At 45.4% G+C, this 20,465-nt stretch overlaps 1 protein-coding gene across 1 annotated transcript in view; it reads left to right on the top strand.

Annotated features, from left to right (window-relative positions):
* Positions 1-20,465, top strand: part of PTPRN2 (protein tyrosine phosphatase receptor type N2) — a 1,552,619-nt gene that overhangs the window by 764,555 nt on the left and 767,599 nt on the right. The window contains exons 4-5 of the mRNA XM_044294005.1: positions 12,196-12,313; positions 14,342-14,504. Of these exons, the coding sequence (XP_044149940.1) occupies positions 12,196-12,313; positions 14,342-14,504 (281 nt within the window). The remainder of the gene's footprint in view (positions 1-12,195; positions 12,314-14,341; positions 14,505-20,465) is intronic.

The raw sequence follows: 20,465 nt of genomic DNA, 5'->3' as shown, positions 1-20,465 counted from the left end.
GCTTCATGTCAGCAGAGAATTAGTCTGCATGTCATAGCAGAGAATGAGGCTTCACGTCAGCCACCACTGCAACAGTCCATTGGCATATATTTAGGCCCAGCACACACACAGGCAGAGGAGAGAGGTCCCGTAACAGAGAATCTGGCTTCATGTCAGCAGAGAATCAGTCTGCATGTCATAGCAGAGAATGAGGCTTCACGTCAGCCACCACTGCAACAGTCCATTGGCATATATTTAGGCCCAGCACCCAGGCAGAGGAGGGAGGTCCCGTAACAGAGAATCTGGCTTCATGTCAGCAGAGAATCAGTCTGCATGTCATAGCAGAGAATGAGGCTTCACGTCAGCCACCACTGCAACAGTCCATTGGCATATATTTAGGCCCAGCACCCAGGCAGAGGAGGGAGGTCCCGTAACAGAGAATCTGTCTTCATGTCAGCAGAGAATTAGTCTGCATGTCATAGCAGAGAATGAGGCTTCACGTCAGCCACCACTGCAACAGTCCATTGGCATATATTTAGGCCCAGCACACACACAGGCAGAGGAGAGAGGTCCCGTAACAGAGGATCTGGCTTCATGTCAGCAGAGAATCAGTCTGCATGTCATAGCAGAGAATCAGGCTTCACGTCAGCCACCACTGCAACAGTCCATTGTCATAAATTTAGGCCCAGCACCCAGGCAGAGGAGAGAGGTCCCGTAACAGAGAATCTGGCTTCATGTCAGCAGAGAATCAGTCTTCATATCATAGCAGAGAATCAGGCTTCACGTCACCCACCACTGTAAGAGTCAATTTTCATAAATTTAGGCCCAGAACCCAGGCAGAGGAGAAAGGTCCCGTAACAGACAATCTGGCTTCATGTCAGCAGAGAATCAGTCTTCATATCATAGCAGAGAATCAGGCTTCACGTCACCCACCACTGCAACAGTCCATTGGCATATATTTAGGCCTAGCACACAGGCAGAGCAGAGAGGTCCCGTAACAGACAATCTGGCTTCATGACAGCAGAGAATCAGTCTGCATGTCATAGCAGAGAATCAGGCTTCACGTCAGCCACCACTGCAACAGTCCATTGTCATAAATTTAGGCCCAGCACCCAGGCAGAGGAGAGAGGTCCCGTAACAGAGAATCTGGCTTCATGTCAGCAGAGAATCAGTCTTCATATCATAGCAGAGAATCAGGCTTCACGTCACCCACCACTGTAAGAGTCAATTTTCATAAATTTAGGCCCAGAACCCAGGCAGAGGAGAAAGGTCCCGTAACAGACAATCTGGCTTCATGTCAGCAGAGAATCAGTCTTCATATCATAGCAGAGAATCAGGCTTCACGTCACCCACCACTGCAACAGTCAATTTTCATAAATTTAGGCCCAGAACCCAGGCAGAGGAGAAAGGTCCCGTAACAGACAATCTGGCTTCATGTCAGCAGAGAATCAGTCTTCATATCATAGCAGAGAATCAGGCTTCACGTCACCCACCACTGCAACAGTCCATTGGCATATATTTAGGCCTAGCACACAGGCAGAGCAGAGAGGTCCCGTAACAGACAATCTGGCTTCATGACAGCAGAGAATCAGTCTGCATGTCATAGCAGAGAATCAGGCTTCACGTCAGCCACCACTGCAACAGTCCATTGTCATAAATTTAGGCCCAGCACCCAGGCAGAGGAGAGAGGTCCCGTAAAAGAGGATCTGGCTTCATGTCAGCAGAGAATCAGTCTGCATGTCATAGCAGAGAATGAGGCTTCACGTCACCCACCACTGCAACAGTCCATTGGCATATATTTAGGCCTAGCACACAGGCAGAGCAGAGAGGTCCCGTAACAGACAATCTGGCTTCATGTCAGCAGAGAATCAGTCTGCATGTCATAGCAGAGAATGAGGCTTCACGTCACCCACCACTGCAACAGTCCATTGGCATATATTTAGGCCTAGCACACAGGCAGAGCAGAGAGGTCCCGTAACAGACAATCTGGCTTCATGTCAGCAGAGAATCAGTCTGCATGTCATAGCAGAGAATGAGGCTTCACGTCACCCACCACTGCAACAGTCCATTGGCATATATTTAGGCCTAGCACACAGGCAGAGCAGAGAGGTCCCGTAACAGACAATCTGGCTTCATGACAGCAGAGAATCAGTCTGCATGTCATAGCAGAGAATGAGGCTTCACGTCAGCCACCACTGCAACAGTCCATTGGCATATATTTAGGCCTAGCACACAGGCAGAGGAGAGGTTCATTCAACTTTGGGTAGCCTCGCAATATAATGGTAAAATGAAAATAAAAATAGGATTGAATGAGGAAGTGCCCTGGAGTCCAATAATATATGGTTATGGGGAGGTAGTTAATGTCTAATCTGGACAAGGGACGGACAGGTCCTGTGGGATCCATGCCTGGTTCATTTTTATGAACGTCAGCTTGTCCACATTGGCTGTAGACAGGCGGCTGCGTTTGTCTGTAATGACGCCCCCTGCCGTGCTGAATACACGTTCAGACAAAACGCTGGCTGCCGGGCAGGCCAGCACCTCCAAGGCATAAAAGGCTAGCTCTGGCCACGTGGACAATTTAGAGACCCAGAAGTTGAATGGGGCCGAACCATCAGTCAGTACGTGGAGGGGTGTGCACACGTACTGTTCCACCATGTTAGTGAAATGTTGCCTCCTGCTAACACGTTGCGTATCAGGTGGTGGTGCAGTTAGCTGTGGCGTGTTGACAAAAGTTTTCCACATCTCTGCCATGCTAACCCTGCCCTCAGAGGAGCTGGCCGTGACACAGCTGCCTTGGCGACCTCTTGCTCCTCCTCTGCCTTGGCCTTGGGCTTCCACTTGTTCCCCTGTGACATTTGGGAATGCTCTCAGTAGCGCGTCTACCAACGTGCGCTTGTACTCGCGCATCTTCCTATCACGCTCCAGTGCAGGAAGTAAGGTGGGCACATTGTCTTTGTAGCGTGGATCCAGCAGGGTGGCAACCCAGTAGTCCGCACAGGTTAAAATGTGGGCAACTCTGCTGTCGTTGCGCAGGCACTGCAGCATGTAGTCGCTCATGTGTGCCAGGCTGCCCAGGGGTAAGGACAAGCTATCCTCTGTGGGAGGCGTATCGTCATCGTCCTGCCTTTCCCCCCAGCCACGCACCAGTGATGGACCCGAGCTGCGTTGGGTGCCACCCCGCTGTGACCATGCTTCATCCTCATCCTCCTCCACCTCCTCCTCATCCTCGTCCTCCTCGTCCTCCAGTAGTGGGCCCTGGCTGGCCACATTTGTACCTGGCCTCTGCTGTTGCCAAAAACCTCCCTCTGAGTCACTTCGAAGAGACTGGCCAGAAAGTGCTAAAAATGACCCCTCTTCCTCCTCCTCCTCCTCCTCCTCCTGGGCCACCTCCTCTTCCATCATCGCCCTAAGTGTTTTCTCAAGGAGACATAGAAGTGGTATTGTAACGCTGATAACGGTGTCATCGCCACTGGCCATGTTGGTGGAGTACTCGAAACAGCGCAACAGGGCACACAGGTCTCGCATGGAGGCCCAGTCATTGGTGGTGAAGTGGTGCTGTTCTGTAGTGCGACTGACCCGTGCGTGCTGCAGCTGAAACTCCACTATGGCCTGCTGCTGCTCGCACAGTCTGTCCAGCATGTGCAAGGTGGAGTTCCACCTGGTGGGCACGTCGCATATGAGGCGGTGAGCGGGAAGGCCGAAGTTACGCTGTAGCGCAGACAGGCGAGCAGCAGCAGGATGTGAACGCCGGAAGCGCGAACAGACGGCCCGCACTTTATGCAGCAGCTCTGACATGTCGGGGTAGTTGTGAATGAACTTCTGCACCACCAAATTCAGCACATGCGCCAAGCAAGGGATGTGCGTCAAATTGGCTAGTCCCAGAGCTGCAACGAGATTTCGCCCATTATCACACACCACCAGGCCGGGCTTGAGGCTCACCGGCAGCAACCACTCGTCGGTCTGTTGTTCAATACCCCGCCACAACTCCTGTGCGGTGTGGGGCCTGTCCCCCAAACATATGAGTTTCAGAATGGCCTGCTGACGTTTACCCCGGGCTGTGCTGAAGTTGGTGGTGAAGGTGTGTGGCTGACTGGATGAGCAGGTGGAAGAAGAGGAGGAGGAAGCCGAGAAGGAGGAGGTGGCAACAGGAGGCAAAGAATGTTGCCCTGCGATCCTTGGCGGCGGAAGGACGTGCGCCAAACAGCTCTCCGCCTGGGGCCCAGCTGCCACTACATTTACCCAGTGTGCAGTTAGGGAGATATAGCGTCCCTGGCCGTGCTTACTGGTCCACGTATCTGTGGTTAGGTGGACCTTGCCACAGATGGCGTTGCGCAGTGCACACTTGATTTTATCGGATACTTGGTTGTGCAGGGAAGGCACGGCTCTCTTGGAGAAGTAGTGGCGGCTGGGAACAACATACTGTGGGACAGCAAGCGACATGAGCTGTTTGAAGCTGTCTGTGTCCACCAGCCTAAATGACAGCATTTCATAGGCCAGTAGTTTAGAAATGCTGGCATTCAGGGCCAGGGATCGAGGGTGGCTAGGTGGGAATTTACGCTTTCTATCAAATGTTTGTGAGATGGAGAGCTGAACGCTGGCGTGTGACATGGTTGAGACGCTTGGTGACGGAGGTGGTGGTGGTGGTGTTGGTGGTACATCCCCTGTTTGCTGGGCGGCAGGTGCCAACGTTCCTCCAGAGGCGGAGGAAGAGGCCGAGGCGGCAGCAGCAGAATAGGCCGAGGCGGCAGCAGCAGAAGAGGTAGCAGGGGGAGCCTGAGTGACTTCCTTGGTTTTAAGGTGTTTACTCCACTGCAGTTCATGCTTTGCATGCAGGTGCCTGGTCATGCAGGTTGTGCTCAGGTTCAGAACGTTAATGCCTCGCTTCAGGCTCTGATGGCACAGCGTGCAAACCACTCGGGTCTTGTCGTCAGCACATTGTTTGAAGAAGTGCCATGCCAGGGAACTCCTTGAAGCTGCCTTTGGGGTGCTCGGTCCCAGATGGCGGCGGTCAGTAGCAGGCGGAGTCTCTTGGCGGCGGGTGTTCTGCTTTTGCCCACTGCTCCCTCTTTTGCTACGCTGTTGGCTCGGTCTCACCACTGCCTCTTCCTCCGAACTGTGAAAGTCAGTGGCACGACCTTCATTCCATGTGGGGTCTAGGACCTCATCGTCCCCTGCATCGTCTTCCACCCAGTCTTGATCCCTGACCTCCTGTTCAGTCTGCACACTGCAGAAAGACGCAGCAGTTGGCACCTGTGTTTCGTCATCATCAGAGACATGCTGAGGTGGTATTCCCATGTCCTCATCATCAGGAAACATAAGTGGTTGTGCGTCAGTGCATTCTATGTCTTTCACCGCTGGGGAAGGGCTAGGTGGATGCCCTTGGGAAACCCTGCCAGCGGAGTCTTCAAACAGCATAAGAGACTGCTGCATAACTTGAGGCTGAGACAGTTTCCCTAGTATGCATGGGGGTGATGTGACAGACTGATGGGGTTGGTTTTCAGGCGCCATCTGTGCGCTTTCTGCAGAAGACTGGGTGGGAGATAATGTGAACGTGCTGGATCCACTGTCGGCCACCCAATTGACTAATGCCTGTACCTGCTCAGGCCTTACCATCCTTAGAACGGCATTGGGCCCCACCATATATCGCTGTAAATTCTGGCGGCTACTGGGACCTGAGGTAGTTGGTACACTAGGACGTGTGGATGTGGCAGAACGGCCACGTCCTCTCCCAGCACCAGAGGGTCCACTAACACCACCACGACCATGTCCACGTCCGCGTCCCTTACTAGATGTTTTTCTCATTGTTATGGTTCACCACAACAACAAATATATTATTTGGCCCAATGTATTGTATTCAAATTCAGCGGGATATAAATTTGAGGCCTAGTATTTAGGCGCTGGGTGACCGGTATGGATTTAGTGACAGAATTAGACTTGGAAATGCACAGAAGCGTGTGTGTGAAGTTATTCTGAATGACCCTATGTGCACCTTGAATATTATATACCCTTTTAGGGATAGATTTCAAATAGCTCTGATATAGCAGAAACCACTAAATTATGAAATTGCTAAATTGGGAATTGTATTTCAACCCAGAACAAGAAATGTGCTTGAACGGACACTAAATAACTCGCCCAGCTACAGCACTAGGGACAGATTTAGCTGGATATAAATTTGAGGCCTAGTATTTAGGCGCTGGGTGACCGGTATGGATTTAGTGACAGAATTAGACTTGGAAATGCACAGAAGCGTGTGTGTGAAGTTATTCTGAATGACCCTATGTGCACCTTGAATATTATATACCCTTTTAGGGATAGATTTCAAATAGCTCTGATATAGCAGAAACCACTAAATTATGAAATTGCTAAATTGGGAATTGTATTTCAACCCAGAACAAGAAATGTGCTTGAACGGACACTAAATAACTCGCCCAGCTACAGCACTAGGACAGATTTAGCGGGATATAAATTTGAGGCCTAGTATTTAGGCGCTGCGTGACAGGTATGGGTTTAGTGACAGAATTAGACTTGGAAATACACAGTAGCGGGTGTGTGTGAAGTTATTCTGAATGACCCAATGTGCACCTTGAATATTATATACCCTTTTAGGGATAGATTTCAAATAGCTCTGATATAGCAGAAACCACTAAATTATGAAATTGCTAAATTGGGAATTGTATTTCAACCCAGAACAAGAAATGTGCTTGAACGGACACTAAATAACTCGCCCAGCTACAGCACTAGGACAGATTTAGCGGGATATAAATTTGAGGCCTAGTATTTAGGCGCTGGGTGACAGGTATGGGTTTAGTGACAGAATTAGACTTGGAAATACACAGTAGCGGGTGTGTGTGAAGTTATTCTGAATGACCCAATGTGCACCTTGAATATTATATACCCTTTTAGGGATAGATTTCAAATAGCTCTGATATAGCAGAAACCACTAAATTATGAAATTGCTAAATTGGGAATTGTATTTCAACCCAGAACAAGAAATGTGCTTGAACGGACACTAAATAACTCGCCCAGCTACAGCACTAGGACAGATTTAGCGGGATATAAATTTGAGGCCTAGTATTTAGGCGCTGGGTGACAGGTATGGGTTTAGTGACAGAATTAGACTTGGAAATACACAGTAGCGGGTGTGTGTGAAGTTATTCTGAATGACCCAATGTGCACCTTGAATATTATATACCCTTTTAGGGATAGATTTCAAATAGCTCTGATATAGCAGAAACCACTAAATTATGAAATTGCTAAATTGGGAATTGTATTTCAACCCAGAACAAGAAATGTGCTTGAACGGACACTAAATAACTCGCCCAGCTACAGCACTAGGACAGATTTAGCGGGATATAAATTTGAGGCCTAGTATTTAGGCGCTGCGTGACAGGTATGGGTTTAGTGACAGAATTAGACTTGGAAATACACAGTAGCGGGTGTGTGTGAAGTTATTCTGAATGACCCAATGTGCACCTTGAATATTATATACCCTTTTAGGGATAGATTTCAAATAGCTCTGATATAGCAGAAACCACTAAATTATGAAATTGCTAAATTGGGAATTGTATTTCAACCCAGAACAAGAAATGTGCTTGAACGGACACTAAATAACTCGCCCAGCTACAGCACTAGGACAGATTTAGCGGGATATAAATTTGAGGCCTAGTATTTAGGCGCTGGGTGACAGGTATGGGTTTAGTGACAGAATTAGACTTGGAAATACACAGTAGCGGGTGTGTGTGAAGTTATTCTGAATGACCCAATGTGCACCTTGAATATTATATACCCTTTTAGGGATAGATTTCAAATAGCTCTGATATAGCAGAAACCACTAAATTATGAAATTGCTAAATTGGGAATTGTATTTCAACCCAGAACAAGAAATGTGCTTGAACGGACACTAAATAACTCGCCCAGCTACAGCACTAGGACAGATTTAGCGGGATATAAATTTAAGGCCTAGTATTTAGGCGCTGGGTGACAGGTATGGGTTTAGTGACAGAATTAGACTTGGAAATACACAGTAGCGGGTGTGTGTGAAGTTATTCTGAATGACCCAATGTGCACCTTGAATATTATATACCCTTTTAGGGATAGATTTCAAATAGCTCTGATATAGCAGAAACCACTAAATTATGAAATTGCTAAATTGGGAATTGTATTTCAACCCAGAACAAGAAATGTGCTTGAACGGACACTAAATAACTCGCCCAGCTACAGCACTAGGACAGATTTAGCGGGATATAAATTTGAGGCCTAGTATTTAGGCGCTGGGTGACAGGTATGGGTTTAGTGACAGAATTAGACTTGGAAATACACAGTAGCGGGTGTGTGTGAAGTTATTCTGAATGACCCAATGTGCACCTTGAATATTATATACCCTTTTAGGGATAGATTTCAAATAGCTCTGATATAGCAGAAACCACTAAATTATGAAATTGCTAAATTGGGAATTGTATTTCAACCCAGAACAAGAAATGTGCTTGAACGGACACTAAATAACTCGCCCAGCTACAGCACTAGGACAGATTTAGCGGGATATAAATTTGAGGCCTAGTATTTAGGCGCTGCGTGACAGGTATGGGTTTAGTGACAGAATTAGACTTGGAAATACACAGTAGCGGGTGTGTGTGAAGTTATTCTGAATGACCCAATGTGCACCTTGAATATTATATACCCTTTTAGGGATAGATTTCAAATAGCTCTGATATAGCAGAAACCACTAAATTATGAAATTGCTAAATTGGGAATTGTATTTCAACCCAGAACAAGAAATGTGCTTGAACGGACACTAAATAACTCGCCCAGCTACAGCACTAGGACAGATTTAGCGGGATATAAATTTGAGGCCTAGTATTTAGGCGCTGGGTGACAGGTATGGGTTTAGTGACAGAATTAGACTTGGAAATACACAGTAGCGGGTGTGTGTGAAGTTATTCTGAATGACCCAATGTGCACCTTGAATATTATATACCCTTTTAGGGATAGATTTCAAATAGCTCTGATATAGCAGAAACCACTAAATTATGAAATTGCTAAATTGGGAATTGTATTTCAACCCAGAACAAGAAATGTGCTTGAACGGACACTAAATAACTCGCCCAGCTACAGCACTAGGACAGATTTAGCGGGATATAAATTTGAGGCCTAGTATTTAGGCGCTGGGTGACCGGTATGGATTTAGTGACAGAATTAGACTGGGATATGGCCAAAAAATGAACAGACTATTGCTGGTTAAATGCACTTGGTGTGACAGCTTCACCCTGATGTAGGCTTTAGCCAAAAAACAACCACACCATTGAGGGTTAAATGCACTTGGTGACAGGTGCAGCTTGCCCCTGATTTAGTATATGGCCAAAAAATGAACAGACTATTGCTGGTTAAATGCACTTGGTGTGACAGCTTCACCCTGATGTAGGCTTCAGCCAAAAAACAACCACACCATTGAGGGTTAAATGCACTTGGTCGCAGCTTGGATGCACTTGGTCGCAGCACCGCACAAGACACAAAATGGCCGCCGATCACACCATAAAAAAGTGACTGACAAACGGTCTGGGCAGCCTAAAAACAGTGAGTGAGCATTTGAGTATCAGCAGCTCAATGATGCACAGCTGCAGATCGATCGATTAATCAAGTGAAGTCCTTTGGAGGAGTTAATCTGCCTAATCTCGCCCTACTGTCGCATCCGCAACCTCTCCCTACGCTAATCAGAGCAGAGTGACGGGCGGCGCTATGTGACTCCAGCTTAAATAGAGGCTGGGTCACATGGTGCTCTGGCCAATCACAGCCATGCCAATAGTAGGCATGGCTGTGACGGCCTCTTGGGGCAAGTAGTATGACGCTTGTTGATTGGCTGCTTTGCAGCCTTTCAAAAAGCGCCGAGAAAGCGTCACAAAAGCGCGAAGAAAGCGACGAACACCGAACCCGAACCCGGACTTTTACGAAAATGTCCAGGTTCGGGTCCGTGTCACGGACACCCCAAAATTCGGTACGAACCCGAACTATACAGTTCGAGTTCGCTCATCCCTAAACAGAATATAAAAGTGGTACATAAAGCTTCTATTTCACCCGAAAAAAGGCTGAAAATGCCACAATTTCGTGTTTTGGCAAAAAAAAAAAATTTTACTCAGACAATGTATCTGGAGTATCTAACGCCTTTCTGTCACACTGTAATATGCTGATAAATGCCAAAATTGAGTGTTTTGGCAAAAAAAGCTGTAATTTTACTAAGAAAATAGAACTGGAGTATCTACGGCCTTTCCGTCACACTTTAATATGCCGAAAAAGGACAATATTTAGTGGATTGGCAAAAATAAAATGGCCGCCGACGCCAGTGAATGGATTTTTCTTTGTCACTGGGCTCAGGGCAAGGTAAAAAAAATGGTGCACTGCACCCACAAAAGAAAATCGCTGGAGATCGCTTAGTTCAACAAGCACAGTTCTGCATTCGGAATAGAGAGTCTTTCCTACTCTGTTCCTAACAGCACCAGCAGCATCCTTTCCCTGCGCTAATAAGAGCTGATGTGACGTGCGGCGCTACGTGACTCAGCCTTAAAGGGTCCATTCACACGTCCGTTGTTTGTTTTCTGATCTTTTCCGTTTTTTGCTGAACAGATCTGGACCAGATCTGGACCCATTCATTTTCAATGGGTCCTGAAAAAAAACGGACAGCACAATGTCAGATTTTTTTTCAGGACCCATTGAAAATGAATGGGTCCAGATCTGGTCCAGATCTGTTCCGCAAAAAACGGAACAGATCAGGAAAGAAACAACGGACGTGTGAATGGACCCTTATATAGAGGCTGGGTCACATGCTGCTCTGGCCAATTACAGCCATGCCATTAGTAGGCATGGCTGTGATGGCTTCTAAGGGCACAGAGTAAGGGTCCATTCACACGTCCGTTTTTTCTTTCCTGATCTGTTCCGTTTTTTGCGGAACAGATCAGGACCAGATCTGGACCCATTCATTTTCAATGGGTCCTGGAAAAAATCGGACAGCACAATGTGTGCTGTCCGTTTCCGTTGTTCCGTTCCGCATGTCCGTTTAAATATAAAACATGTCCTATTCTTGTCCGCAAAATTTGGATCCTGGTACAATACAAAGTCAATGGATCCGCAAAAAACGGAAGACATTCGGATGTCATTCCGTATGTCATCCGTTTTATGCGGAATCCGTTCCTGGAAACACATAACAAATTTGAAATTTTTTTTTTCAATTTTTTTTCAAAGAAATCCAAACAACTTTATTTGATTATTGAACTTTATACATGTTTCCGTTTTTTGCGGATCCGCAAAAAACGGATGACATACGGATGACATACGGAAACATTTTCAGGAACAACGGATCCGCAAAAAACGGACCGAAAATCGGGATATAGGAAAATACTGACGTGTGAATGTAGCCTTAAACGCTTGTTGATTGGCTGATCTCCAGCCTTTCAAAACGTGCCATTAAATCGCCGAACACCGAACCCGAACTTTTACTGAAATGTTCGGGTTCGGGTCCAGGGTCCAAAAACCGTAATGTTCGGTACGAACCAAAACTTTACAGTTCGGGTTCGCTCAACTCTACTAGTGAGTTGACAGGTGGTCGGTGGGTAAATGATAAATATTTATTGTGGGGAAACCCAATTAATCTGGGCTCATTTGCCTTGCAACATAAAAATACGTATCAGGATACAGGCACTCGGCCAGGTTTCCTGATGCAATTTTGGAAGCCAAAACCAGGAGTGAACTCAAAAAAGAATACAAGTCATATCTGTTCTTTTTTTTTTCTCCTTTTATGATCCACTCCTGATTTTGGCTTCCAAAACTGCATCATAAAGCCTGACCGTGTGACCGGACCTTGAGGGTAGTTTTATGTTCTTCGATCATGCAAATGATACAGTAACTTTCAACTAAATTTCATGTGATTGTGATCATCTAAGATCGACATTTAGCTGTAATAAAAAGCAATCACTTGATGGTCTTGCAGTGAAGCAATTGAGTTACGTGCAATGTATCTCATTGACTTTTTTCAGGTTCCTCTAATTATAGCTATTGTTATTATCTAAGAAGTGACCAAACGGTGGTGTTACCGTATCAGATGAGAAGGTGCCACATTTATTTTTTGAGAAAAAAAATTGAATACACGGATGGGCAATCTGATGGGGTCTATTCATATCCTTTAGCAAGGTACTAATGAAGTGAATCTGACTCTTGTTTGTGTCCCCTAAGGTTTAACTTGGAAAGATGACTACACTCAACATATCATTGCAAATGAATTATCAAATATTCGTAAAGTCTATAGCAGACAACCAGAATCTCTTCCATCTGATGCTTCCAGCAATTTAAGGTAAGAAACCTGTTGCTTAATGTATTATTTCCCCTGCAATATTTATGGAACCGCGCTGCTTCACATTCGAAAAACTTTGTACCAAAGGATAATCATCCACATTGTCAGACACCGGACATCAATACCCCCAACACTGATCTTAAACCGGACCTCTATGGGTTCCTCTGTAGAGTATCAAATTCACACAATAGTGAAATACCTCCAGTACAGTTTTAAATTTCTGTGGTTTTATTATACTCACAAACAGAATAAAATTGCCAGCATATCATAAAACATAATCCGTGTCACAGCCCAACCCGGGTTTCGCACAAGGCTTCGTCAGGGACGACATCTGAACATTAGTCCAGGCTTAGTCTATTTAACTCCAACCCTCCCCCAATCCTAAAAAATCAGGTTTATGGTTTTATGTTTTAATATGACTGAAGGTTTTTGGATTTAATTTATTGGGCTGTATAGACAGGTGATTAGAAGAGGGGTTAATTTACCTTAGCAGTTTGGAATGGAGGAGGTATATCTGGGTTGGTACTATGATGTAATTTCCTGATTTTTGCAACTGTGTATTTAACATGTGAAGTGTCAAGTTAAAGCAGTACCAGTGAAAACTTCAACTCATCATGCAAAAACAAGCCCGCTCCTCATGCAAAGTTTGTCCCAACACAAAAAAGTCGTTCTTAGATTTTATTATGAAAAAGTAGTAGTACATTAAAAATCTTTATTTAGTAACCCCCAAAAATCTAAGCTTTTCACTTTATAATATGTTTCTTGACGACGAGTATTCCCAGTTCCCTAAGTGCTTTGCATCTGTGTCTCTGACCACTGGGGTCAGCTGCCAACTATAACGGGGCAAGTGGCCTGGTGACTCCTCTGCAGCAAAGGCCAGATACCTGTACTGGAGTCCAAGGGTGAAAACTAGGGGATTGCTAGGATAATGCCCTTAGGATTAGTCCATAGTCAAACCGGTAGGTTGGTACAGTAGGTTCACACCCACTGCTTGTTACAGTGACCTTTTTCTGGACGGGAACCTACTCTATATGATACCTCTTGCTGTGCCAACGGGCCTCAAATGAATCCAGAAAGAGCTTACCTGGACCTAAATGATTTTGATCAAAATATATCTGCAAACATAATTTTATACTAGCTACAGTATCCTGGAACAAAAGATTGCAAATTTTTTTTTTTCAAGTACAAATAAAAAAGTAGCCATAAAAGAATAGACTAGGAACTTAGACTGGTTTTTACCAGTCCATTCATCTTCTGAGTACAGTGATTGGCTATCTTGGCAGTACCATAGAGAATGGAGCGGAACCACACATGCATGACCGCCACTCCAGTGACTTAGGAAAGTCAGGATCTTCAATTCTCATGAATGGTGGGGGTTGTTTTGGTGTGTGATAAGTTGTTTTGGTGGGACAGCACCTTTAGTATAGTTGACTACTGGCAGAAAAGACTATAAAATAAAAAATAACCATTTCCTGTTAAATCCTTCACCACTTCCGTGATCCAGTACTGCCACTCCGGTGGTTTCTGCTGGACCTTTAAAAAGGGAAAACACTGTAGTATTTCTTAGGCTCCTAGATGTGTCACAGACATAGTCTTGCTGCATCAGAACTGACTGCATGGAAGACCCATTGAGGCGTTATGGACACTGTTGGGCTCAGTATTTTCAGTGCAACCAAATTGTATAGGTGGTATACTGTAGCTCGTTTGTTATATTGTTTCTTTTAATTTCTTGGATATTTTTTTTTTTTTAAATAGACATTTAGAAATGAAAAATCATATAAAAGATAGAAGAATAGGATGTAGTGGCCAAAAAAAGAAGAAATTGACCAATATCCAGCATGAGAGAAAACATTAACTTCAAATATAATAATATGATAGAATTCTATTGAAATGGTGAACTACAGAAAATAGAAACAAAAAATAACTGTGATAGAGGCTACAGAAGGAAATAACTGAAAAGTGTGGATGTTTCCAATTAAAATTTAATTACCGTATATCTCTATAATATTGCTTCCTTCTCACTCCCAGGGTTCCTACAATAAATTCAGAAAGCAACAAAGATTATGAATCTGAAGCTAATAAGAATTTTGCCAAATCTTTTCATCAATATCTTCAGTATCTTGGAATTCTGCCAAAGCCTGTAGCTCCAAGCTTCTACCCAAGGACAAAGAGTGAGAAGCCTGTGATTACGGTAACAACCTTAAAAATTATTCATAAGCTCTTCAGCACTTCTGCATGACAATAAGGTTACACATACTGTCAGTGTTACTTAGGAAGATGTGTAGTAGTAGCACACCTCTTAGTTTAATCTGCATTGGTAGGGGAGGAAGTGGTGATTGTCTGTGGCAAGCATAGTATTTTGGCTGGCATATTAGTTTGGAGGCCTTTGGTGACATCAGCATTTTTGAGGAACTTCAGGGGTGCTATAGTATTGTGTCATCTGTGGCTTGCACAGTATTTTTTGGGATATCTGTGGATGGCATATTATTTTGGGGGCACCTGCTGGGTCATTTCTAGTGGTCATTTGTAGGTAGCATACTAAAATGGGGGCATTTGTGACAGACTCTGTCTAGTAGTGTAAAAATATAAACAAAAAAAGCCCTTGCCCTGCGTGATACAGCAGAGGGGCTGCCTGGGTAAAAAAAGGGGATATGTCCGGGTTCACCTCTGAACCCATACAACCCCTTTAATTCTTTTATCTGCCAACCTGAACAGTGCAAATTTTTGCCTATATACCTGTTTTTCATGTCAGCACTTTTTACTTCTTCAGTATTCGTCTGGGTAGGATATTTACATACAGAACTTCCTGTTTTCATCAGCTTTCTGGTAAGCTTTCCAATAAAACCCAGCGTGCTTTGCTCTGTAATATTTCTCAGAGCTTGCTCCGCACGCCACACTGATTTTCTCAGTGGTAGTCATGGCCCCTATACCCCTCCATGTTAGCTACATAGCAATGTGAGACATTACAGAGGAAGTTGATGAAAACAGGAAGTACTGCATGGTAACATCCTGCCAGAATGCAGTGATGCTGAGAACAACGGAAGGAAAGTACTGACATGAAAAACAGGTACATGTTGCAAAAATATGCATACAGAGGTTTTTCCTTTTAGAGTCAGATGAATTGGTACAGAAAAAGTCTTCATATGCCCGGCAAGCATCAAATAGCTCTGAAATAGGGTGCTATACGGTTGAACCAAATGGCGGCATTCAGTGTTATAGCTTCGTAGTATAGAGTTGTAGGCACTTCATGTGCCATTGTACAGGCTTATTGCACACATCAGCAGGGAGTCTTAGTAAGGCTAGTTTCACACTAGCGGCAGGGGACTCCGGCAGGCTGTTCTGCCGGGTGAACAGCCTGTCTGATCCGTCCTGCCGCTAGTTCACGTGTGCCCCCAGACTGCTGCTCCGTCCCCATTGACTATAATGGAGGCGGAGTTCCGGCGGCAGCACAGCAGCGCATTCCGAGAGGTGGCCGGACTAGAAGTACACCATACAGTACTTTTAGTCCGGCTGCCTCTCAGTGTGCGCTGCCGTCGGAACTCCACCCCCTCCCCTATTATAGTCAATGGGTACGGAGAAGCAGTCTGGGGGCACACGTGAACTAGTGACAGGACGGATCCAACAGGCTGTTAACCCGCCGGAACAGCCGCCCGGAGTCCCCTGTCGCTAGTGTGAACGTACCCTAATGGGAAAAATGGCACTTGAATGTTTGTGCTAGATACAAATATACTGTATTGATTGTCACATTAAAGGGCATATATCAGCAGATTTGTACCTATGAAACTAGCTGACCTGTTACATGTGCACTTGGCAGCTGAAGGCATCTGTGTTGGTCCCATGCCAGGCAGGCCGAATTTTCCCAAACTATTCGATCCAAATTAATTTGCGGCGAATCGCGTTAAAAAAATGCTATTTCCTGGATGCAGAAGGCCTGTATAATGGTGTAGAACACTGTGCCTTGCAGTAACATGCATAGGGAGTCTGCTTTGGTAGTGAAACAATAATGTGAGTCAGTATGACAAGCACATGACAGGAGTCGCTCTTATAATCACTGCACACTTCACTTATTTGGGCAGTTACGGGGCCAAAACTGACCAAATAACTCAAGTATGAACTCAGCCTTACAGGTCGATGTTAGCGTAAAAAAAAGCGCACTCCTTTTACACCGTTGTCAGCTGATTCCACATATATGTCTAAAGAACCTGTTCTAGTAAATGTTTATGCAGAGGAAAAAAGCAGACTGGTTTGAGAGCTGCACTTATACAAGCAACCAAACAACGTGAGTTTGTGAGCGTTCGCGTGTTTGATTTCAAGTGTGTGTTCGCATTAAGTGTGTGACTTTAGATTACGTGAGGGAGTATCTGTGAGAGCTGAATTATTTGTGTGCATTGCTGAGTGGCCGTGCCTGACCTTATTGTACTAGATACCAAGTCCTCTAGTTTATACACTGTGACTTGCTTTTGCTGCCAGGTTTATTTCATAGCAGCTGAGAGTATACTGTGATTACATATCTTCCTTTTCCAGCGTGTTACACAGGTGAGTAATTAGGGTGTGGCTATCTAATTAGGAGAAGTTAAATAACCAGTCTTGAGGGCAGCTCAGTTCTTTTGAATCCCCCCCCAAAAAAGCAGACTGGTTTGAGAGCTGCACTTATACAAGCAGCCAAACAGCGCGAGTTTGTGAGCGTTCGAGTGCTTGATTTCAAGTGTGTGTTTGTATTAAATGTGTGATTTTAGATTACATGACTTAAGATTCAGGGACTTTAGGATAGGACTACAGTAAGTTACATTCTTATCACTGCACTATATTGTATTGTTTCTCTTTTCTTGCATAATCCCCATTTAGTATGTGTTCCATTATTGACAACGCAGTCCAGTGCACATCTTGTCTAATGTATGCAGTCCTGGAACAGTCGTTTGAGGGTGCATATATTTGTTCAAAATGTGAGCAAATTGCCCGTTTGGAATCGCACATTGAGTATCTAACCGGGCGAGTTTCAACACTGAGAAGCGTTGATAATTTGGAAAAGAGTTTGCTGCTCACTGAGCAAGCACTCTATTGGGCAGATGTGGGGGAAGGTGGTAGCGAGGAGGCTCAGGAAAGTGAGGTAGTTATCTGGGTAACAGTTAGAAAGCGGGGTAGAGGGAAGAGTGCCAGGGAGGCTATCGCTGATCTGACACACCCCAACAAGCTTGCAAGGTTGGCAGATGAGGGGGATGTCACTTCAGGGAGAGCACTGCTGCAGCCTGACACTTTCTCTGCCAGTCAGGGGAATGTCAGCTCCATTAAGCAGAGGGCCACGAGAGCAGGGCAGGCCAGACAGGTGCTGATAGTGGGAGACTCAATGATTAGGGGTTCAGATAGGCGATCTGTCACAAAGACCGGGATCGTCGGTGTGTTGTGTTCCTGGTGCTCAAGTTCGACACATCGCGGATCAGGTTGACAGATTACTGGGAGGGGCTGGAGAAGATCCAGCAGTCATGGTCCATATTGGAGCCAATGACAAAGTTAGAGGTAGGTGGAGCGTCCTTAAAAAAGATTTTTGGGATTTAGGTCAAAAGCTTAGGGCAAGGACCTCAAAGGGGGATAATTACACAAATATATGGTCAAAAATAGATGGGATATACTATCAAAAATCAAGATCAATAAATCAAAAGCCCAGACAGGGGCAAAAAGGAAGCTATAAAATAACTTTTAATAAGCACAATAAAATATCTGGGTAGTACCAGCTATCAAAAAAGGACAAAACATTAAACACAAAATATAAGAATCCACTATTGGAACTACAGGGCACCTGAAGTTCTATAGCACAACAGGCAAGATTCGTGATAAGAATAAAGGAATAGTCTTACCAGCTTGGAGTGCTGCAGTTGAGGACGATCCAGTATCCTTCAGGACACCCTGAAACATAGTTTTCTAGTTTGACTGGGTCATGGAGGACTATAAGTAACTTTGAAGGACACTCAGTACAGATAGGAGGGGAACAATCTATCCCTAGAATCCCCTAGATCACAGGAGGGGGGCTAGGGTGACCCTACCTACCTACACAGAGCACCCGCCTGGATACCTGTCCCTAGTCAGGACGGAATTCCTGGTAGTTCCGGACGGGCCACTTTTTATACAATACTCTTCAGGAGAATTATTCCCAGGGCTTGATAAGTATGCACAACAATTCCTAAAAATGAAAATAATGTGGTCTTAGGAGAAAATCAATAAATACAGAGAAAAGAAATCCAGGGCAAGAAGTAAAAAGTAAAGAGGCCTACCTAATGGACATTGGCAAAGGAGAATGCCAGGGGGTAACGGTGTCCCCTAGTGGAGGTGAGCTCGTCAGTGGTACGGAGCTACCAAATGTGCTGATTTCACAGTCCGTGAAGAACCCACAGGCCGTGTGGGGAGTCTTGTCCAAGGACGTCAGGTATAGACGTGTGACGCTGGTTTTTAAAGGCCGCGTTCGCCTTGCTGGTCATGTGACCAGTCACATGACCGCAATGTCAACAGAGACCGGAACCACTGCGACTCCAGCTAGACGTAGCGCCAACTGCCGCAGAATCATCAGGTCACGTGGGGCAGAAACCATACTCAAAGGGCCGGAGCGCACAATGCCTAGCAACGATGGCGCTCCAGATAGGGAGCGCCAGCATTGCTGCAAAGGGCAGTAAGTGTAAACCAACCTTAGGTATACATTACATAAAGCAGAGGGGCTTGTTGAGAGGGACACAGAAAAAATTGTGAGCCGGGAAGTTGATTGCGACTCCTGAACTTATAAATTGGGGCTTGGTTGAGTTGGGGCTTGAGCAAGATCATACAGTGGTTATTCAGCCATCGGATAAAGGTGGAAACACTGTATTGATGGATAGTGACCAGTAGAAAATCATGTCCGAGTCTCTTCTTAAAGACCGTGATACTTATGAGATCTCGTCAGATAACCCGTTGGAGGTTTACAAACAAGAACTCTGAGGTATTCTGGATAATGCTAAGCAACAGCAGCTCATTACACAGGACGAATATGATTTTTTTGTTTACTTCTTTAACGCGGATGTCTACCTTTTACTGTTTACCTAAGTTGCACAAGGGAATTTCACCCCTCAAGGGCTGTCCTATTGTTTCCAGAGTAGGCAACCTTTGTCAAAATCTGGGGATATATATTGACCAAATCCTCGCCCCCTTTGTTACTTCTCTATCTTCCTTCACTCGAGATACCACCGAGTTGTTGAGACGTCTTGAGGGGGTTCCCATTTTTCCGCTTTTCCTTCTCTCACTCTTTTCTATCTCTGAAATCATTCTCCAACCTATTGTCTTGCTGTAATTTTCTCTGTGTCCCTGTCAACAAGCCCCTCTGCTTTAATTTGATGTATGCCTAAGGTTGGTTTACACTTACTGCCCTTTGCAACAACGCTGGCGCTCCATATCTGGAGCGCCATCGTTGCTAGGCATTGTGCACTCCAGCCTTTTGAGAATGGTTTCCTCCCTACGTGACCCGACGCTGCATTCTGCGGGAGTTGGCGCTACGTCTAGCTGTAGTCGCGTCGGTTCCAGTCTCTGCTGATGTTGCGGTCATGTGACTGGTCACATGACCAGCAAGGCGGACCTTAGGGCTTTTGGCGCTCGCAACGCGGCCTTTAAAAACCAGCGTCACACGTCTATACCTGGCGTTCTAGGACAAGACTCCCCACACGGACTGTGGGTTCTTCTCTTCTGGGGCATCAGCACATTTGGTAGCTCTGTACCACTGACAAGCTCACCTCCACTAAGGGACACTGTTACCCCTGGCATTCTCCTTGGTCCAATGACCATTAGGTAGGCCTCTTTACTTTTTTTTACTTCTTGCCCTGGTTTTCCTTTCCCTGTATTTCTTGATTTTCTCCTAAGACCACATTATTTTCATTTTTAGGAATTGTTGTGCATTCTTATCAAGCCCTGGGAATAATTCTCCTGATGAGTATTGTATGAAAAGTGGCACATCGGGAACTATCCTATAGGGTTTACCAGGGATTCCGTCCGGACTAGGGACAGGTATCCAGATGTGGTGGCCCCTTTCGGGGCGGATGTTCTGTGTAGGTAGATAGGGTCACCCAAGCCCACCTCCCGTGATCTAGGGGATTCTAGGGATAGTTGTTCCCCTCCTATCTGCACTGAGCATCCTTTAAAG

The sequence above is a fragment of the Bufo gargarizans genome, chromosome 5 (assembly GCF_014858855.1).
Source record: "Bufo gargarizans isolate SCDJY-AF-19 chromosome 5, ASM1485885v1, whole genome shotgun sequence".
Lineage (NCBI taxonomy): Eukaryota > Metazoa > Chordata > Amphibia > Anura > Bufonidae > Bufo > Bufo gargarizans.
The sequence above is the reverse complement of the archived record's forward strand: the minus strand, read 5'-3'. Positions and strand labels throughout refer to the sequence as shown.